Raw genomic sequence first — 22615 nt, forward strand, 5'->3', positions numbered from 1 at the left:
AGAAACACAACATTCAGCAATTCCGGTTCTTCGAAGCCCCGGCCTTGGGCACCGTTCTGTGCAGGGCGCTGCTCCCCTGCTCCTTGCATGCCAGCATCAGCACCGCTTCCTCGTACGGATGAGGACTGAAGCAGCAAACGAACCCCAGTGCTGCCAAACCAAAGGGTGATGCTGGGTCCTTCCAAGCAGGTAAAACACGCTGGTCAATGCAAAAGCTCCGTTCTCCCCACTTCTTTGCGCAATAGCCGCAACCGTCGGCTCAGCCACCGAGCAGCAGCAGCAGCAAAGAACCCCTCAGCTGCAAACAAAGGGGTCAAACGTTTGTTGTCAATTCACTCCCAGGCAGAAAAACCATTTTTCCTCAAAAGAAACAATTTATTTAGAATGAAACAAAATCAGCTCAACTGTGAGCGCATGTTTGAGTGACAGCTACGGGAAGCTGTGTGAGCCATAAAAAGGGTATTCCTTTACTTTTCCAGCAATCTTGTGTACACAGCACAAAGCAAAGAGGTCATTTTTTTTTTTTTTTTTTTTTTTTCCACTTAAAACACGGCCATTGGCATCACAATAGCAGATACACAACTTTTTTTTTTTGTTGTTTGTTTGTTTTTTAAAGCTGCCATTTTTAGTAAAATGCACAAATACTAAACAGATAAGCTTTCTTCCATCAAGAGGCCCATGTAAATTCCACTCAAGCCACAGCTTCTCTTCCCAAAGGTCCATTAGAGCTCGGTATCCCATGTGGTTGTCCTCTGCAGTCCGCCAGCTTTGCTTGCAGGAGGAAAGAAAACGTTATTCCATACAAATGCATACAACAGATTTCCCCCTCCTTACATTATACAGAATGACAAAGCCTTCCTGAATATTCTACCCAGACTTCAAAGAGCACCAACACCACCCGAGGGCATGAAACCTTGCATGAAGTCACCTTCCATCTATAGAAGCACAACGAGCAGCATAGGGTTTGGTTTTGGACCGAGGTTAAACCAGGTTTACAGCATCAATGGTCACAACTCTGAATCCATTAACAGCCACCATGACAAATCAGAAGGATCACCCGCGAGAAAAACCAACCCAAGTGATGCCAATGGAGTTGGCTTTCCTCAAAGAGCATCTCCTGAAGGCAACACATCAACAGAAGTATGACACGTAGTGCTCACAAGGCTCTCTCATGCTCTCAGCTCTCCTGTGTCACTCTAACGATGTTAAAGGAGAGGGCAAAGCAAAGATGCATCCCATAGGATTTAAAGTCGATGCTATTCAAGTTGTGTTTCTCACCCATCATTTGCACACAACCAGAACTGCAGGTGTGGGTTTGGTTAACCATTCTCTGAACAATACGCTCTGCTTTCAGCCTAATAATACAAAAACCATCCCAGCATTCAGGTTAGAACTCATTGGAATACCTGTCCTTCAGCACAATCTGCAGAAAGTCCATAGAAAATGGGCAGACAAGGGGGAAAGAACCCCAAAAACTCTGTATTATGCATGGCAGCAATTTTCTCCACTCTTGTTTCTGTTCAACAGGCGTGCAAGAGGCTCCACAGGAGCACTGCCCTCACCACTGTTTACATAAAGCCCGGAACTGAGTATTTCCAAGCCATTTTCCCTGAGTCCTCAGAGTTTTTTTGAACCTGTCTTCACAATTTTCATTCACTCCTCCTCCACGTTAATACTTAAGGCCTTTCACCTCAGTTACCATCAGCTCGATGGCTCCGCAACAATGCAAGACATCCCAAGCTCTCCTCCGTGCCCTCCGTAGGGTCACCAAATCATTCCTTCAACATCCATACACTTCAATGGAGAAGGTTAAGATTTGCCTGGCACGTAAATCCCTTCTCCCTCTGCAATGTTTAAAAGGATCCTCTGGGACTCGTAACCCAGAACCCTCCACCCGCAGAGCTGATGGTAACAGGCAGCAGCAGACCAAGCACCAGGCTGGAGCAAACAAAGCCACTGGCCAGCAGCCAAGGAAGTTGCGTAAAGTTTCCAATTAAAAAAAAAAACAAACCCAAAAAAAACCTAACCCTACTAAAATCTTAAACGAAAGTATGAGTCATTTGAGGTTCTTTCCCCAAAGCATAAAGCACAGCTAATACAAAATGATTCAGGAAAAGGACATCCTTTTTCCACAGTAATTCAACAAGGAACACTGGCTGCACACGACGTCAGAAGGAATACTGAGCTCCTGCTTGAGCGACATAATGCCAAATATGATTAGAGAGCTGAAGTCTGCTACATCTGTTCTGCTCTAGACAGAAGTGGTATCACATACGGACTTCTACACGCGGTCAGCCCTGGCCAAGATGACTTTCAGAGGACAGTTACTCCAATGGTGCACGCTTTGGGGCCCAAGGGAAAGCACAGCCAACGCCGTGCCAGACTCAATGGCAGCACGCGACTAAGTGCCGGCAAAACAAAACGTTGCCAGTCAATTAGGTTTGGACATTAATTACCCTCAAAGGGTGTTAAAATCCTTGCTTACAAAACAGAGCAGCAACCACAAAGAAACCAGATTTAAAGAAGCAGGTACTCCGTTCCATAAGAAAGCAGAAAACTTGGAGTCAAACACAGCCTGCCCTGCTCCCTGCTGCCCTCCAGCGCAGCGCAGCTTCGACCCATCAAAGTACAACCACTGCTATTTAGCAGGGACAAAGGCATCCCACGCTGCCTCAGCTGCTCACCCACAGTTTGCTCTGACACGTGGACAAGCTGTGTTGACCCCAAGTTTTACAGGCTTTAAAACAACCACAGGTGCCCGTTGGGTGTCAGCATTAAGAACCACCGTGCTCAGCAAGCGTCAGTTGGACGTGGTAACATCAGTGCTTCTTTTGGGCCTTGGGCAGATTGGAATTCCCAGCAGTTCAAGTTTCTTTCCCTTCAAACTCTGCTTCCCGGTTCAGATTCGTGGGAAAACTCACCCCAAAATGCAAGGAGCACGGAAAGGCAAGTCAGCAGCAGTGCTGATTGCATGCCAACACACAACAGACACCCATGAGAATTAAAACAGACATTCTGTGCAGGAAGTGGTAAATATGCCATATCATCTCCTAACACATCGTTATCTGCATTGTTGGTGTCATTCCGAGGGATTCTCCTTGTTAATAGTAAGATGAACAGCTGATTTCTGCCATCTATTACATTCACATTGAAGGACAAGAATCCTGGAAGCCCGGATTTCGCCCTCAAACACTTAAGAGCATTAAATGAGGCTTTTAGAAAGAAAAAGCGGCTCTAAAACCAAAATTTGCTTTCAAGTTATGCTGCCACATTCAAGTTCTCAGCTCCCAGCGATGCTCGGGACGCAGCACTGCTCCTTCAGGCCAGGAATGGGAAATCCAACCCCACTGAAAGCTGCTCCAGAAAGAGGTCCTACAGAAACGCACCTCTGCGACACAAACCCCGAGCACACGACGACACAACTGCTGTGCCCATGCAATATACATTCAACACATCTCCTCCTTCATAAATACTACTGGCAACCCATCCCCACGCTTGGAACGGGGTTTTTGTGTGGTGGAAGTTGAGATCAACCTGCACCAATCACCCATTGGAGGACAACTGAGAGAAGCAGTGCTGCGTTTACATTGCCTGTCTCTGAAAATGTGGCTAAGTGCAAGGCTACATTCTGGTTTTAAGTGCAAGATTACATTTTAGGGCCTGTATATCAATACAGTCAGAGTCACCCTTCAGCTCAGAAGCCAGAGACAGCATCCCTCCAGCTGCTAACTGAAACAACGGGGATTCGGATGCCTTTTTCCCCCCTCATCAATGCTGTATGAGCAAAGTGTGACAGCTGGAGGAAAGTGCCCAATGAGGGGAAAATGAATGAGAAAATGAGCAAAGTTCTTTGGAAAAAAAAAAAATCAAGGCAAACTGTTTCATCCCACCTCAGCACCCTGGAGTGCTTCTCCAAGATGCTATGAACACTTTACTCCAGATGCCTGCAGAATGATAAACCTCATGTAATGCCCACTGTACTGTACCTGAAAAGTTCCTAGCAGACAGCAGTTCCTTGCTATTAACAAAGAGGTAAAAGGATCATGAGAACTTTTAGGTAATTAAATTATTACAGAATTAAAACCATCTCTGGAGAGAAGCACACTTGCTCAGAGTTTGCACTGTGGAAGCAGCCCCCACTGTACCTGCAACTCTTTGAAAAAGGCAGTAAAAACAAAAAAACCACAAGATATTCTTAAAGCACCTCCTTGTTTTCTTGCATACCAGAGTAAGCACAAGACATTCATGGTTTGTAACAAAGTCCTCAGCTATTTACCAAACATTGTCACTGCTACAAACCCAAAGTGCATATATGGGATACAACAGAACTGAGAGAAATAGGAGAAATACACCTGTTGTTTTTTTTTTTTTTTAAGAAAACCAACCAAAAAAAAAAAAAGCATACTTTCAGTGCATGCATTCTGTGGGGCCAGATGAATCAAACACCCAATAAAGGAACTCATGTTCTGCAGTGTACCCAAGAGCAGGTGCTGGTCACCTGAAGGACATCGACCTCGAGCCATAGGACTCAAAGGGAAACCCTTCAGGCTCCTGAGGAAGGGGATGATGTGGGCCTGAGGCCATCACAGCACAACCACGACTCAAAAAGAACAGTTGACACCAGTCTGCATTTAGCAGGGATGTGGTTTTTCCATTCAAACTACTGAGTGCTTTAAATCTGGTCTTTTTCGGTTTGGAACTCTAAGGATGAGCTGTCCAACTTGCTTTAAAAATACATGAAATGAAAAAAGGACGCGAATCAAAACGAGGAAGATGGGAGTTTGTCCTTCCCTCCCCCCCCCACCCCAACCCCTTCCCCAAGTCTTTTGTTGTGGGTTTTTTTTTTTCCTTTTTTTTTTTTCTTTTTTTTTTTCTTTTTTTCATAAATCAAAGCAGGCCGAGCCTCCCTGCTATCCCCACGGATAAGGGATTCTCCAAACATCCTACTCACGCTAATGGCTAACCAACCTTTCTGGCTTTCTAACTTTATAGAAAAATGCAGTAACAGAAAAAAAAAAAAAAAAAAAAAAAAAACATGGGCAAGGAAAGTCACCTACAAACAAAGATCTAATTTAAAATAACGACAGGGCTGGCTAAGGCTGTATCCCATAGCACCTGGCACACGCTGGAGGGGCTGTGTGGAGGAGTAGGCAGGGTTGGGTACAGAGCACACGAGGGCCTTAGGATGCCCCACGGACGATGATCATGACCAGATAGTCGTCCTCTGATTTGGCCAGCGCCTTGGCCGTGGAGTCCAGGAACTGCTGGGAGAAGTCGCAGGGTGGAAAGGCGTGCAGGACCCCGCTGTTCTCCTTGTCTTTGTTGCCCCCCACAGGGAGGCTGATCACCCCAGCAGCCTGCTTTTGCTTTAGATAAGAGACCAGATTCCTGAGCGGCCTCTGGGTGGAGGTGGTGGCCTCGCCAGCCCCGGCTGCGGAGCGGTTGTCTGATGTGCCAGGCACGGCCAAAAGGATGGCATAGCCATTGGGACCAGCCACCTTGATGCGGCGGTTCACCTCATCCAGCTTGGGCTGGTCCAGACGAAGACGTTGGGTGATCTTGAGCTGAGCTACTTTCCCACCAGTCGCTCCCTCCACAAGGAGACTGCTGGCAACTCCGAGGTCCCCCTGAAGCAGATGCATATTGGACGGGAAATTGCTGTTCTTCAGCAGAAGCATCCCTTGCCACGCCAAGCACAGCTTGGGGGCTCCCCCAGCCTGCGACGCTCCGTCCTGCTGCTGTTTCTGAGGTGGAGGTTTGAGGCGAGAGCCTCCACCGCCTCCCTCCGCAGCACGTTCATCCTTTTTGGCCGGGCTTTTGCACTCCTGTGCAGCAGCTGCTGCAGAAGTGCGATGTTTCCGCTCCCTTTCAGCGGAATTCTTTCGGTCACGCTTTTCATTCTGACTCCTCTCCAAGCTGCCCCTCCGTGACTCCCGGATGGGAGAGGGCCGCTCCAAGAGGAGCAAGCGGGACGATGAGCGCTCCGGGTCGCTGCTGTAACGCTCCCTCCCTCCGACGAGCTCGGGGCTGCGGTCTGGCGGTGTGGTCGTGGTCAAGCAGTGACGCTTCCGAGAGGAAGAGGAGCGCTCGCTGTCCGGAGAGCGGTCCAAGTGCCGGCCTCCGTCCTCGGCCAGCCTCCTTTTCCTAGGCTGATCCCTACTACTGCCCAACTCCCGCTCCCCTCGGTCCCGCTCCAAGGACCAACCATCCCGACGGCGTTCTAGGCTTTCCAACGGGTCGTAGGCAGCTGCTCGGTTACTCCTGTCCCGTACAGGGGGTGGGGGTGGCACCCACTCTGTCTCGGGATAAAGGTCTCTGTCACGGTCTCTATAGAGTAACGGTGGCGTCCTGTCCCGGGCCCCCCGAAGCGGATCGGGCGGGGCTCCCCGGTGAGCCCCAAAAGCAGCCGCCTCTGCCACGAGCTCGTAATGAGCAGGAGGTGGCAAAGGCAAGGGCTGCAGGTAGGGCTGCTGGTACCGATGCTCGGTATCCGCAAAGTCTACGCGGAGGCGGCGGTCCGGCCCACCCAAGGGAAAGCCACGCATGTGGGTGCACGCCGCCTGCGCCGCGTCCAAGCTCTCGTACTGGATGTAGGCCCACGAATCACCTTTGCGGTAATCAATGGTACGAATGGTGCCAAAACGATCAAATTCCCTGGCCAGGGCGGCAAGGGGCACCCAGGGCCCGAGACCACCCACCCAGAGCCTGGTGGTTGGAGTGGCTTTACCATACCCGATCTTGATAGGGTTGCGCAAGAGCACCTTTCCTGACATGGCCAGCTTGGCCCGGTGCGCCATGTCCAGATTTTCAAATTTAAGAAAACCATAAGTGCTGGTCTGCCCACGCCCCGGCCTTTTGATGTCCACCTCAGTAATGACCCCAAAACGGTCAAAAGCTCGGCGTAAATCTGTCTCGCTCACGGTGATGTCCAGGTTGCCCAGGAACAACGTGCGGTTGGCTCTCTGGTCATCCTCGGGGCTGATCTCCTCCTCGCCAGCAGCTCCAGCACCACCTCCTCCTCCACGGAATCCCCCAGCAGCCGCCACACTGGCCACCCGTTCCAGCCCGTAGGCCGGCCGCACTCGCGCTTCATAAAAACCCCCATAGTCCCTCTCCCTCTCCAACTCCCTGGGCAGAGGGGGCGGAGGCGGCAGGCGGCCCAAGGCGAGCTGCTGCAGCCTGTAGTCCCGATAACCCAAAGCCCCACCGCTGCCGGCGGGGGACAAAGCCCGCTGCGTCGCCCCGGCTGCAGGATGCCGTACAGCCGCCGCCGCCGCCGCCAACCCCACGGCAGTCGTTCCATAGGGAGATTCCTTATCCAGCAGCGCCGGCGACCGGCTGCTCCGCCTCCGGCTGCTCCCGCCGCCGCTCCCCACGTAGACGGCCTCGATTTTCAGCGGGCGGTCGTACAGCACGAGGCGGCCGCGGGCGTGTTTGGCGGCTCGGGCATCCTCGGGCCGGCGGAAGTTGACGAAAGCCACGCGTTCATCAGCAGCGCCGGTGCCGGGCGGGAGGCGGCTGATTTTAACGCTCACGTCGCCGAAACGCTTGAACTCGTGGAACAGCCCGTCCTCCACCGCCTCGTCGCTCAAAGCAGAGCCCAGCTCGCTGATCTTCAGCGTCTTGTACTCCCCGCCGCCGCCGCCCGTCTCGGACGAGGAGGACGACTGGGCCGCAACCGCCGCTCTGGACTCAGCGCCGCGGCTGCTGCCGCTCCGCGACGGCTCCGCGCTTTTACCGCCGTAGCTGTGCCGCCCGCCCCCGCCGCCCGCCGCCGCCGCCGCCGCCGCCCCGCTCTCGTACTCCCGGCTGCCGGCGCGGGCGGCCTTGTCCGTGTGCGGGCCGCGCCGGCTGCTGCCGCTGTTGCTGTCGTTGGAAGCCGCCGCCGCCGCCGCTTTGCCGCCGTTGGAACCGCCGCCGGAACCGCTCGGCTTCTTGCTGCTCCGCTCGCCGCGCGCCGAGGAGGAGGAGGAGGCCGAGTCCTCGCCGCCCCCTCCGCCCCGCGACCGCTTGGCTTTGGCCGGGGAGCGCTCCTTGCCTTTCATGGCGGCGGCCGGCGGGGCCGCCTCCCGCCCGGCCCTGCGCCCCGGCGGCCTCACCGACGGACTGACCGCCGCGCTCACGCATCCGCCGCCATCTTGGAAGCCGCGGCGGTCGCCGGCCCCGCCCCCTCGGCGCCCATTGGCCGTTTGGCGCCTCACCCCCACCCTCTCTCTCCCGCCGGGCGGAAGACCCGCCCGGCCGCCCCCTCGATTCTCGTTTCCATTGGCTTAGGGAGATGTCCGTCTACGGGCCGGCCTCGCGCGCCGGGAAGAGCCGCCCCCCGTCCGCCCCGCCCCGCTATCTCATTGGACAGTTAGAAAGGGCGCGGCCTTCTGATTGGTCGTGCTCTCCTGTCACTAGGAGCGGCTCGGCGGTGAGGGACCTCCTTTACTCATTGGCCATTGGGCGAAAGCCTTTCCTCCTTTCGATTGGCTCTCTCACCTGCCAGTTGTCGCGATCCTGCCGCTCCGCCGCTCTCCATTGGTCCGCGGGTTCCCGTCGTCCCTCTCAAATTCTCGCGAGCAGCACTTTACCCGCCTCCTTTCTCCATTGGCCACTGCTAACCCGGCCTGCCCTGCTCTGAGTGGCTGAAGCCAACGCCACTCCTAAAGAAGCGCGGGCTGCTGCCCACGCTCCGCTCTTCGTTTACCATTGGACGAGAAAATCTCCCCAGGCATCTGATTGGATGCGGTCTGGAGCACGCGGATTGGCTAACGCGGTCGTCAGTCAGAAGCGCTCTGATCTTGATTGGTCTCCTCGGGGAAGTGGGCGGTAACGGGATCGCTGCCCCGGAACGTTTGCGTCCAACAGAGGGAGAAGCGAATTGGGTTTTTTTAATAGCGGCCCGTTAGGCTGCGCCTCTCCGTCACATCACCGCCATCTGACAGGCGCGGTTCACCGGGCCTCCCAAAACCGAGTGGGTTTGGAGCTGTGGGAAATAGCCGGTGTCTAAATATAGGGCGAGGAGTGGTGGGAATTGCTTGAAAGAAGCGTCGGGCTTCGGAAAATGAGCTCCTATCGCTGCTCTCCTGGGGACACGCGACAGGAGGAGAGAGCCTGGGCTCTTCTGTTCCATGGGAAAGTCACCGCGTGTCAGCACTACTGCTGTACCTCCCTTCCAGGACCTGTGCTGCTAGGATCCTGCGCCCCGAGCTTCAGGAAGGAGATCCAACCCACAGCGTGCATTGGGGAGCAGAACGTTCCAGAGTTGAATAGAAAAAAAACCATCATCATTTTGGTTTAGAACAGATAACCCTCACCCCCTCCATCACCCCCCCCCCCCCGGGTGCCCCATGGCTGAGGAATCGAAACGTGGGGGGAAAACCACATTTCAGCTTCGCCTTCGAGGCTACATCTGCTAGGACCTGGCACAGCTCCACGGGCTGGAGAGGAAACGCTTTGAACGCCGGAGGTTTTTCTATCTGCTGAGACCCTCAGGTTGGGAGCGAAAGGCAGAAGTGAAAATTCCACAGCTGATGAGTCACAGCTTAAAAGACACCTTGGGGGAGCGCTGGGTCACAGCACCAGAAGGACGTGTTCTCCTGCCAGGTGCTTCAGCTCATTTCCCTCTTCCAGATCTGCTCCTTCCAAACGGGGACTTCTCTGCAGTTTATCCACCCCTCCATCAGCCAATGGCAGATGTGGATTTGTCCAATGGGTGGCTTGGTGGCACTGGTACCTTTGGAAAGGGGGGGGTTTGGGGGTAGGGAAAGGCAATGCAGCACCCAAAGTAAGCCCCAAAGAAGTGCGTGCTGTGTCAGACCACGAGAAATGATTCTGCATAAGCAGAAATGGCTCCCCAGGCCCGAGCTAGATAACGAGCGCTCCGTCTGTGTTTACTTAGGTGCATGAATAATTAAAGTGCCAGATGGCCCTTGAGCCCCTGGCCTAGATGTAGATGTCTAATTACATTTGGAGTCAGTGGGAGTCGGCCCTCCGGGTCCCTCTGCAGAGCCACACTCATCCTGGGGGACTCTTGGGTGCTGCAGGATCAGTGAAACGTGCTGTTTTCTACAGAAACCCTTCTCTAGGCTTTAACCGAACATCTCCTCCTCAAAGCCAGGGCAGAAATGGTCTCAGACGAGGAGAGGCAAAGGGATGCTGAGCCACCTGCATTGATGGCTTCTGAGCATCTCCGCTGGGGAGGCGTTGGCCCGTTGGCAGGTTTGCATTCAGACGAGTCTCCGTTCTTCCTGGAGATGCACTCACATCCCAGCTGGCCATTAGAGATGTCGAAATGTGTTAGCTTCACTTAGGCAAAGCCACAAGAGCCCTCCTGGGAGCCTCTCTGCAGTGCAAGAGCGAGCAGGCGTGCACTCCGACCTCAGCTTCCCCCACACACTCACTGCAATTCATGTGACGCCGTCTGCCTTGGCCAGGAGAAGGAATAACTGGAGAACATCCACCCCACGGGCTCCTGGTGAGGCTTGGCAGCAAACCACGAGACAGCTCACAGCACCTCGAGGAAAGCCAGGAGGAACAAGCTGCATCCTGCAGCCCAAATAGCAGAGCCTGAAGTCGACTCACCTGAATGTGCTCAGTGAGAACAGCTCGCCCCACTGCCCGTCTTTCCTCCCTTTGCTCTCCTCCCCACGCTCTGAAGTCAATCAGTTAATTGCCCAGCTAAATCCAACCTCCATTCATCCAGCTCAGCTCAGCACCAATCCCACGAACTGCACAGCAGCAAGGACCTGGCAGCATCTTCTGTGAGCATCCCGACACCTCGCTGCTCCCCGGCCCCCGCAGCCGGCAGAGGGCAGCGACAGCCCAGGAATTGCCGGACCTGGATGCGACTCCGGTGTACCCCATCCCAGCCCTGGGCAGATCGCTCCCTTCTCTCTGCATTTCATCGCTCTTCCTTCTCTGCTCATACCGTTCGGCTTTGATAATGCAGGAATTCGCGGAGCCGTTAGAACAGTAATTGTTCACTTTCCACCTAGCATTCGGAGATTAATAGAAACGGGAGAATAAAGCCCAAAGCAGGGAAAGAATTAAGGAAGCGTGGAGGAGCACAGAGCAGGGCCACATCCTGCACTGCAGCCCAGGATCCATCAGCAGAAAGGACTGAGCAGCCGGGCCCCTCCTGCCACTCCCCATCTCCATCCAGTGATATCAACTGGGATGGAGGCAGCAGATTTTGGGTACCCATTGCAGAAGGATGGTGAGGTCCTCACGCTCAGCACCGACGAGTTTCAGCCCGGTGCCTTTAAGCACTGGAATTTCTGCTCCATGCTTTGCCATGTCACTGCACGGCGACACGCTGCTGCGCCATGATGTGATGAGTGAGCTCTGCAGCAGCCTTGCATGACCTGCAAACAGGTGGCAGCTCCGGATGAGGGAACCTCACATAGCCCTCAAAATGTCCCCAAATGTCTGATATAGGGCTCAGCCTCAGCAAGGGTTCCTGGGCAGAGAACTCTCCTTGGATAGGGACAGAGGGGGCATACAGGGGAGGCTCCCATCTCTGCTGCAAGCTCTGGTCACTGCCAAGCATGACATGCTTGCAGGATGAGTGCCACTTGCTGTGAGAGGGAGAAGCAATGCTAAGAGATGCTGTGCAAAGCCAGCCCAGCTCCCAGCAGAACCTCAGGCCCTTTCCCCACTGTCCTGGCGGGGAGGGGAGCAAGGATGCAGCCTGCAGCAAACGGTGCTTCTCAACCTTTTGCACAAGCAGCCACGAGGGGTTGAGCTGATCAGGAGCTTGCAGAGCTCAGCACCCTCACATAGGGAGCAAGGAGATGGCCTCCACGTGCCCAGACCGTGTATTTTCAGAGTGACTTTTTCCTTTACCAGACAGACAGGAAAAGAGGATGCTCCAACCCAGACAGCCTCAAAATAATAATAATAATAACACCCAGATGCCCCCAGAGCCTCCAGCTCCAGCACCCCAGCACGGTGCCTCTCCATCGCTAGCGGGAAGGGAAGATGGCAATTAAAATAAATCAGAGGCTGGCAGCTCCATCCGTCATCTCGAGGGCAGCAGTTACAATCTGGACAGGGTGGGGATTCAGGCAGGAGACAATCAATAATCAGGTCTGTAAGGAGACACCCACCAACCTTCAGGCAGAGCCCCAAAGTCAAAGCCTGCCTGCCTTTGCTATGGGAGCAGCGCTGGCCCTGGGGAAGGAAGGTGTGAGCTCACATCCCTCCAGCTCTTGGCTTTCTGAGCTGACAGCTCTGGGTGAGGCTGTGCTGCTCAAGGAGACCCTTCTGCACCTCGTAATGGGATCCTCTGCAACTCGGAGAAGCAGTGAATAATTCATGGGCTCTGGCTGATCCAGACATGTCTTTTCAGCCTTCCTTCAGTCCAAGATGCTGTTAGAAACAAGGGGGGCTTCTTACTCCTGAAGCACAGCGAGATGGAAAGCACTTTGGGATCTCAGAACCAACAGGCTGGACGATGCAAAGAGCATCATGCTGCTGCCAGCCATCCCAGTGCTTGGCATCCCCTCATCATCACCCTGTGGCAGCTTCATCCCCCAGTGCATCATCACATGGGTGGGCATGGAGGGGGGGAGCTGGGAGCTGCATCCCTCACCCTCTACCCCCCTAATTTCTCCCTTCCAACCCATCCCATGGGTCTTCATCAAAGACCGTTCTGTACATTCGGTGCCTAGAGCTCCCTCAGCCATGGACTATGAATTCTTGCTCAGTATATATTTAAGGGAGTCGTGGGGATATTTTTAAATGACCCCGAAGCTATTTCTGCTTAATTTCCCTTCGCTTTCCCTCCATCTCTCTCCATGAACTTCTCCTCCGCAGAAGATGAGAGCTCATTTTCATCTCTCCTGTCTGCAGACGGATGCCCGGCTGGGTGCAGAAAAAAAAAAAAAAAACCATCCAAAAAAAGAGCAGAGCTGCTGGAGAGCACAGAGAACCCGGGTTGAAAACCTCCCCCTGCAGCCTCCCAACTTCCAACCCCTCCACGATCTCCCATTAGAGACAAAAGCAGAGTTGAGCACAAACTCTGCCCGTGATCCCGATGGTTTGAGGCGACCCTCAAAGCAAACACTGCAGCCCCACTGCCTGCAGCCCCACTGCCTGCAGCCCCACTGCCTGCAGCCCCACTGCCTGCAGCCCCACTGCCTGCAGCCCCACTGCCTGCAGCCCCACTGCCTGCAGCCCCACTGCCTGCAGCCCCACTGCCTGCAGCCCCACTGCCTGCAGCCCCACTGCCTGCAGCCCCACTGCCTGCAGCCCCACTGCCTGCAGCCCCACTGCCTGCAGCCCCACTGCTGGCTCTCCTCCCACCTTTCTCCAATCCATCCCACTGCTTTGCATCTCAGTTTCCCCATCTGACACCTGTGGATAATCACCCATCCCACATCTCAGAGGCCCTGCAGATGGAAGAGGTTATTTTCCCCCGGCAGCCCTCAGGGAAGGGCACTGACTGTGCACACACACATGTGGGTTTATTGCACCTAAACGCTGCCAGGAGAGGCACACAAAGGAGCAGAAAGCCCAAATGTTTGCTGGAAAACGATGAGAGACCGGTTTGTTTGTTTAACCCTTTCATCACCACGGCGGTCTCCTGCCCCATCCTCCTGCACTGCCCTTGGGAAGCTGCAGTGCTCATCCTGGGTGCACTCATTTATCTTTCCTGCAGGCGTGATTTGCCCTTCAGGCTCTGCCCCCCACCCTCACCATCCATCCTGCTCACAGGCCATTAACTCCTGGGCTCTGAGCTCCATCCATCCCATCCCTTTCTCCCTCCAACTGCTTTGTTTTGGGCACTCTGCCTGGATCCTTTGGGTGGCTTTACTGGAAAAGTGAAGCATCTCCTGCTGTTTTGCAGCAGAGAAAAAAAAGGGGGGGAGGGGGGGAAGTCTCTTTGCCTCTCCTCTGTTCTCTCTCTGTGGCTTTCTACTGCTTCCTACCTGAATTCCCCCCCCTGCAGCCCGCTGTTACCTTTTATCCAGCACTTTCCCCAGGCTTGAGCACTGCTGGCCTTTATGATGGCAGGCACACCACACCAGAGCCCCCATAGCCCAGAGCAGGATTTAACCCACGTCTGCATCACCCCAGCTGAACACCCCCATCCCGAACCCTGCATTCCACCACTAGGATCCAGCCTGCATTTCCCATTCAGCCTCCTCCAAACCATCCAACGGGGCAGATGGAGAAGCAGGGACACAGGAGCACGCATCTCACGGCCCAATGATGCTCAGAGCTGAGATTTTCCTCCAGATCTCTCCAGAAAGCTTTATGAGACCCAAGTTGCTGATGTTTAATGAGCCCAGGGTAGAGGCTGCCAGCAATCAGGTCACCATCACTCCAAGGAGATGCAACAACTGCTGCTGACACTCTCAGTGCATTCCACCCATCCCACCCTGGGTGCCTGCTTTGAGCTTTGGCACTGCTCTTGTTTCTGACACCTCAGGCTCAAGCTGCTGTGAATATTAGTCTGCTCAGTGGAAAATAACTCACAAATAATGGCTGGAAGGTGGGAGAGAGGAGGTGTGGACAGGGGGAAAAATGCACAGCTTGCTTTAAATCCCAAGATTTCAAAGCCTTGTTTCTCACCCTGCCCTGGGGATGCTCCACTGATTGCTGCATCCTGATTTCAGCGTGGGATGGATCCAGGAGTCTCCTCTTAGGAGCCCATCAGCACCCACATACCACAGCCCAGAGACTGAGATGAGGTGCCCCAAAATCCCCTCTGGGGATGGGAGCAGGAGGTGACCCTACAGCTTCACCCAACGTTATACCAAGTGAGAAAAGGCACAGCAGGTCTGACCACAGCCCAGGGCATTAAAAGAGGCACATGCCCACCTTGACCTAACCGAGGTCCTGCCTTGCCCATTCCTCATGGCAGCTCTGGTGCTGCCGTCCCGGTACACTGGATTCCTTCATTGCTTTGAGCTAAAGATTCATATGGGCTCCCATCTCCCCGCTCCAGTGAGTGCTGCTGCCCAGAGAAGGACTCCCAAGGACACGAGCTGACTCTCACTGTGACTCGCTGCTCATCATCAGGTGGATCAGGGACAGCTCTCAGCCCTGTGCCAAGGGCAAAGGAGCAAATCTGGGTCTGACCTCAGGCATACATAAGAGACAGCACGCACCTCTATGAGAGCAATGCAGGTCCCAGCCAGAGGCAGCTCTGCAGCCTTTGCCCCCCTTTCCTCTCTCCTCTAGCTGCTTTCCCCACAGGGAGACAGGCAGCAGCTGAGATAATTTACCATTTAATGTGGGCAGATGGCTTAATTTAAACAAAATCAGAGAGGAGGGAAGCCAGGCTGTGAATGCCTTGATGAGTCCAGCCTGTTCTCTCTTCCCTCCCTCTCCCAGTGCCACCACCTGGGGCACAGCATTGGGGCTGGACCCTGCCCTGATGGCTCCTTGGGTCCTTTCATCCTCCCTCATTGTGCAGGAGGGAGAAAGAAAGCCCAGATGCCAACCTCACCCAGACCCTTTAACAGCTCAGTTTGGCTTGCAGATGTTCTGGAGGTCTTTACCTGGGTCAGCAGGTGGCTTTGGGTGCAGCAGTGGGGACAGGAGCTGTTCTGCAGTGATGGGGAGGGAGAAGCAGAGGTGGGCAGAGTTAAGGCTAAGCCAGATGCTTGTTTGAGAGGAGGGAGGGATGGATGGGGAGGAAATGGACTGCAGCTCCTATGTTGCACCAAGCTCAATCCCTTCCTGCTCTGCTCTTTGGGTTTGTCTCATTGCACACCCATTCATCACCTCCTAAACCCCACTCCGAGCTGCCTAAAGCTTCACTGTGTCCTCAGCAATTTGGGGTCTTCTATCCCTCTTCCTCCCAAACCAAACCAAACAGCTGCTTTGTGCCCAGAGGGGTCCTCAGTGGGCTGGACCTCAGTGGGGTTGGGGTGCGGGGGGAGGAAAACTGGAATCAAAGCCCTTGTCAAGCACTGAGCATGGAGGATGATTGGGCAAATCTACCATTGAGCATCCAGTGTTGGCACTGCTGCTTCCTACCTGGGAATCAGGCAGCATTGCCACCACCCTCATCCTCTCCTGCACAGCCCTTAAGGAGGGGGAAACACCCCCAACAACACCACTGACACCCTTCATTTCCAGAACAAACACAGTGGGCTCTCATCTCATCAAGAGACGTTGATTTCCCTGTAATTACCCACATCTCCCATGTAACAAATCCAGCTCGGTTATGCAGAGAGTTTTCATAACAGGTTGCATGGCCGTAGGTGATTGCTTTAAAAAGCTACCCACCCATGGAGCCGTGCTTTCTGTGCTCGTTCCCTCCGCAGTAATAAATGCTAATAATAAGGCTCAGTGCCACGTGGAGCCTCACGGCCTGCCTAATGCAGGAAGTCAAAGTGGTCGAACACAATGGCCTCTCCTAGCCACAAAAAAAAATAATAATAATCAGGAGGGAAAGCAGAGCTGCCTTCTGGAGGTGGCACGGAAAGGAGGATTTGAGATGGAGAAGCTGAAGCTGGGGGGGTGAAGTGCTGCATCCGGTGGCACAATCAGGGCTGGGGATGTGCTGTCCCTGCTGCCCTCCTGCTCTGCTGCCAGCTCTGCAGTGCACACAATGGGATTAGCATCGATCCGCCCAGAGCAGCGTCCTCAGTGCGGGCTCTTCCCCGAGCAGCTCCCGTTGCCCCACAGCTGCTGCCCTCCCTTGCCATCAGGGTGCTTCAGCAGCATCCTGACCCTGCCAGATGGTGCAGAACTGGGTCCGTGCACGTTGTGCAGATGCTCAAGCTGCTGGCTTGGCTTTTTCTTGCAAGGCAAAGCTGTTTTCCCATGCACAGAGAGATAAACAAAGCATCCTCAGGACCAAAGGGAGCTGCTTTACCCCCGGAAGGCTGATAGGGGTGAGCTTGCAGGCTGCAGCCCGGTGACAGCCGCATTTTGGGACACGTGGCCGGGCCCAGGAGCTGCTCAGGGTGGTTCTGCCAAGCTGGAGTGATCCCGAGTGATTTCAAAGCATGGAAAGGCGGTGCTTGGATGGTTTAACGATCCTGCTCCCTGTTGGCCCCGCGCTGAATGGGAAGCCTTCAAAGCCGGGATTACTTTGATCCGACAATGGAGCGAGAGAGAGAGAAACGCCGCGGTCCTCCTTCCCCTCCATTCACTCAAAAAGAGCCAAATTTAGAAGTTCCAAAGCATGAATTGCCAGCATGGGATGGCAGCGCTGCCTGCAAGCAGAGCACAGCCCCACAGCCACGTTCACAGCCCCACAGCCACGTTCAGCCCACATCTCCTGAAGGCTTTAGCAGAGGATGGGGGCACCAAGGAGGGTCCTCTCTGCCCACCCCCTGCAGGACAGCCCCAGCCAAAAGTCACCCATCTCCTCACCTCCTCCCTGATCGCTTCCCAGCTCAGCCCTGGGGGGGTTCATGGAATCACAGAACGGTTTGGGTTGGAGGTGATCTCAAAGACCACCAAATTCCAGCACAGCCGGTTGCTCCATTTCAGCCCAACCTCTCAAAAGCCCATTTCTTCCCCCAAACCCAGCCCTGCCAAACCCATCAGCCAGCTCTGAGGACACGTTTAAACCAGTTCCAGGAGGATGACATCCTTCTCCAAGAGGGACAAAGGCTCGGGAAGCACGAAGAGCCCCCGGCTCCAGCTGACTCCCAATTATTCCACTTGGGAGTGAGCCTGGAAGGAACCACAGCTCTCCTGTTATGGTACGTTTTCCAAAACCCACTGGTTGTGTCCCTAAATAGTTTCCTTCCATGAACAGCGGGATGCTGTCAACTGCTTTTTTTTTTTTTCTTTAAAAACCAACAGCAGAAAATAACAAAGAGCTGCGAATGGCAGCTATAAATGCAATGCAGAGGAGCAGGGGGCTGCAGCCAGGAGCACGCAGTGAGGTTTGCAGGGCACGATGCTCCCCTGGCCCTGCAATGTGCTGCAACAGCCTTGCAGAGTTGCTTGCAAACTAGAGAGTGGAATACAGTGCTTACCCCAGCTGGCAGCAACCAGAGCATCCTTCCCACAGTCTGCTCTTTGGGCTTCTCCTTCTTTTCTATGGAGGGATCCCAATGCAAGATTGAGGGCACTGCAGTGCTCAAGCAAGCAGCATTTCCCACCAGAGCTATGATCCCCATAGCTGCAATGCTGGCAGCAGAGCAGCAAAGCCCCCCCTGACCAAGAGAAGCTCTGCATGGTGGAGACTTTAGGGGTGTTCAAATGATATTTGTGTCGATGGATGCCTGGAGTGCTGCAGTTGATTGGATTTTGTTGCTGTTGCTGTTGCTGCTTTGTTCTGTTGGGTTTTTTTTTATTATTATTATTATTTTGCTGCAGACGGTTCTGCAACCATCCTTATGTGTGAGCAGAAAGCAAAGATGCAGAGCAGCTCACCCTGGGAGGAAACAACAAGGAAATGATGGAGCAGCCGGCGGTGATAAGAGGCAATGTGTGCACATGTGTTCCCTGCTGCATCCTCCAGACACCTGCACCAAAGAAACTGTGATTAGGGAAGCATGCAGCTCAGCTTTACATCCTCCAGCCCCAGGGATACCCAACCCTGGTGCCCAACCCCAGCAGCATCACAGGGTGCTGTGTTAACCCATGGCAAACGCTGCAAGAAAGCCATCAGCTCAGCAGAGAAACTCAAATGCTGAAGTCCCCCCCAGCAGCATCCCCACAACCCCACGGGCACCATAGCCAAAAATCAAGGAGCTGGGCTGAAATATGGGTGTTGTTTGGGTTTTTTTCCCCCTTTGAGCACCCAGAATGGGGCAAACCAGCTGTTGTCTCAGTGCTGCAGCCTCAGCACACCCTGAGATCAAAGCCCATCGCATCAGTTGCTCCCAATCCTGGATAGCAAGGCAGTGGATACGAGTGGTTTCATGCAGGCTGAGGATGGCAGAGCAGCTCTTAGTGCAAATGGAAGCGGTTTTCAATTAAGAAAAGCCAAAGACAACAGTTTCTAGATCAAAAGGAACCTTTCCACTGAAAGCCTGGTTGGGCCGAAGTGTGAATAAATCAGGCTGGGAAACGCTGCTGCAAAAAATCATTTTGTTTTACATGGGTTCTCAACTCAGATTTTGCTCCGAGGACACGGGGTGTTAAACAGCCATTTCTCTTTTATTGAAAAAAGCTTTGAGAAAACGAAGAAGCTTTTCCTGCAGACAGGTTTTCATTATTTATTATTATTATTTTCCCCTCATGTGAAGGATGGGAAAGCACAAACCCTGCTTTGAGAATTGAGCAGATTTGTTCCATCGCAGCTGCTCTGGAATGGTTTGGAAATCAAAATGCTGAACCACATTGCAGAGGAGGTGGCCTGGAGGCACCTGATGGCATCTGGGGTTTGCTGCCTTGGATCTGCCCGGGGCATTGCTGTGAGATTGATTGGTGCTCCATCCCTCCTCCACTCACATCCCACCTCTCCATGAAGCCCACCTGCCCTCAGGTCCTGCTCTGGGACCTCACTCTGGGTCTGGGAGCCCTTAGGGATGCACTGGCACTGCTCCCTTTAGAGATGCTCCATCCCAACCCTGCCCAGAAGCTGCACACCACATGGGAAAAGTCCCATCTCAATACATGCAAAGCAACCAGAAGGAAGCCCTGCAGTTCCAGCTTGGATCTCAGCAGATCCAGAAATAGGGATTGCTTGGAAAACCCAGGACTGAGGCAGGACCCCACTGCTGGGGACATAAAAAAAGAAATCAGATCCTGATGTTCACCATATGACCCAAGTCCCTGTCCCCATTAAAACACCTTCAGTGAGGCTGCAGACCAACTGGCCCAGGGATGAGCAGATGATGCCCTCATTGCCCAGCACTGAGCATCTCACCAAATCCCCCTCCAGTGCCACACTGGGAGTTCTCTGCTCCTTTCCCAGCACTGTCACCGTTCCTCTGAGCTGAGCCCTGAGCACGGAGCTGGGATCAAGTGGGATAACTTTAGTAAATGTCCAGCAAGAATTCACCACTTCCTTTTTCTCCAGATAGCAGGAGAAGGAAATCACTGACGTTTGGTCTCTTCTCTAAGGGAGATTCCTGTGCTGATTTGTCCACACTGACCAACAGGTAAACTCAGATGGGAAAAGCAGTGCAGCCCCAGGCACTCACCTTCATCCTCACACAGCATTTCTGCTCCCACACAGGGCTGGTGACAACCAGGGGACAAAACCCCTCGAGGGGAGGACAAAATCCCAGCATAGCATCTGCTCATCGAACTGCTGGAGCTGGGGGGCAAATTCCCACCATCACAGCAGTGCAAACCCAAATTCCTCTCCCCATAGCATCGCTTCTTTTGCCACACCAACAGCCAAAAACCAGCATCCAAGAGGGACGGGATGGGGCAGGATGGGACGATTTGCTCCCGACCCCTATTTAACATCACTTTGCAGCTCGGTGCCCTTCCCCTCTGCATCCCATACGAGGATGGGGATGTGCCAGCTCTCTCTTCCTGCAGCTGGAGCGTGGCTGTGCCTCGCACCGCTCCTACCTGCTGCTTTTTAACGAGGAATCGGGTTGCCCTGGAGCCGGGTCTCCATGGAAACTCGGCTTTTTCAGACACTCAATGGAAGATGCTGGCACGGAGAGGTTTGTGCAGGAATACTGATTCAGCCCCAGCGTCTGTAACACTGACTGCATTTTAATCCTGCTCTGCTACCCGGAGAGCTAAAAATACCCCTCGCTGTCGCCTCCTGAGCTCGCGTAAACAGCTTAAAGCCACACAGAGCTGCCAGCGAGGAAATTTCATGAATCAGCTGAAAAAAAAAAAAAAAAAGGAAAAAAAGAGGGTGGGGGATGCGATGGTGGGGTCTCAGCCCTTGGGGTGGGGTGGGGAGAGCAGCCTTGCATAAGGGATGGAGGAAAAGGAGCAGCGCGAGATGGGATGCTGCGCATCACGCGGCCCGTTTCACCTCTCCAAAAATGCCCTTTGCTGGGGGTAAAGGCAAAGAAAAAGGCAGCACTGGGTGCCAGCTGCAAAGGGACGCCCAGCAAAAGGGGACCTTGGGGCTGTGGGTGCTGCCAGTGCTGGAGCCACGCGTCAGTGCTGGGACCGTAATAGGCAAACGAGAGCGTGCTCTGCTCTCTGCAATTAGCAGGGCTGTCCTCAGCTGCCTCCGAGTGCCTTTTTGCAGAATCCACAGGCGTCTCTCTGTCATAAAGGCGTGCTGCCAGCTGTCCATTCACTGGGAAGGGGCATCCAGAGGGGGAAACTGAGGCACAAACCCCAGCGCTGCAGCAACCTGGCTGCAAGCTGGGGCTGAATCCAGCCTTCCCACCCCCCAAATGGATGGCAGCATTAAGGACTTGGGCTGTGAACAGTCAGGGGTGTAAAATAAACCCACGCAAAGCTTGCATGGCTCAGCCAAACATGGGGGTGCAGGCTGCATTCCTTGACTGTAAAGAAAAGCCATTCCAGGCTTGATTGATTTATTAGATTTCATCACATTAAATGAGCAGCAACTGGACACAACCAACCCCACCATCCTTCACCCTCCTTGCCAAATCCTCAGCACAAACCCCAGCAGACTGAGAGCCCGGTGCATCCCAGCAGGGAGGGGGGGACACATGGGGACAGACAAGGATGGCTGTGGGTTCACAGTGTGTTTGTGATGCTCCTGGGGTGCTCAGCATGCTGCCATAAAGCTGTATTTATTGACAGCATCGTCTTTGGCTGATTAAAATTCCTTTAACTGCACCCACCAGTTAATCCCAGCCCTGAGGCCAGCGATGCTGTCACCATCCCTCCTCCCTCCACCTCCCCCCAAATTGGGTTTTCCTGCCCATTTTCCCAACCTGCCAATCCTACTGTGTGCCCCCAGGTGCCCCCTCCTGCTCCACCTGCCTGCCCTCCCCGACTGCTCTTTGCTTTAAATACAAACTAAGAGACAAAAACGCTCACCCATGAGAGGGGGAGATTTTGCAGGGAAAAGAAAGCAGAGGGTGTATAGAAATAGCAAACCCCTTCCCCAGCCCTTGCCTTTCCCCCCCTCCTGCTTGGCTCGTGCTGGGTTTGTACCTAGAGGAGCTCTGAGCCAAGGGACAGCAGCCAGGAGGAGACTGGTGCCAGGTGCTGCATCCAAGCCCTGCTGTGAGGAGCAGCCATGCTCAGCTCCCAGCGAGCAGCAGAGCTCACAAAGTCTCCACTGGGGATGTTCCATGGCCATGCCCAGGAACCCCTGCACAGCCCCAGCATCACCTCACCTGGTCCATGTCTCACCCATCGTACACATCTGAGCCACTGGCTGTGCTCCAGACACAGCATCATCCTTCTTTTTCCCAGCCCTGGGTTCCCTGCTCCCACTTTGCACCCCCTGTGCTGTTTCTGTGCCTGCCCACGTGTCCCAGAACCTCCTTGGGGTCCCCATGATGGGAAGGGCTGGGGGGTGCTGCTAGGTTGTGCTCTCCCTCCCCAGGGCTCTGCTGAGATTTGCAGGGGATGTATTGGCAAATGAAGCTGCAAATTAAAAATCCAGAGCCTTCCTAAACCTGAAGCCATCCTGGGGGAACCACTGATCTCCAGGGCCAGAGGGGGAATCCTCCTGATTCACTTGTGCCCAGGGGTCAGTGAGAAACAGGCTGCAAACTGTGCTACAGCCCAGTGATGGGAAGGACTTTGGCCAGGATGGAGGAGGGACCTTCTCCTGCTGCATGGGGACATCCCCAGCCAC

The 22615-nt window shown here is 54.2% G+C and overlaps 1 protein-coding gene across 1 annotated transcript; it reads right to left on the reverse strand.

Moving 5' to 3' along the window:
- Positions 1-415: 415 nt before the first annotated feature.
- On the reverse strand, positions 416-8177 carry RBM15 (RNA binding motif protein 15). Its single transcript, XM_031605870.2, has one exon. The coding sequence runs from the start codon at positions 8043-8045 to the stop codon at positions 5181-5183; it is 2865 nt and encodes a 954-aa protein (XP_031461730.2). The 5' UTR covers positions 8046-8177; the 3' UTR covers positions 416-5180.
- Between the last annotated feature and the right edge of the window lie 14438 nt (positions 8178-22615).

The sequence above is a fragment of the Phasianus colchicus genome, chromosome 25, assembly GCF_987193195.1.
Source record: "Phasianus colchicus chromosome 25, bPhaCol1.hap1.1, whole genome shotgun sequence".
NCBI lineage: Eukaryota > Metazoa > Chordata > Aves > Galliformes > Phasianidae > Phasianus > Phasianus colchicus.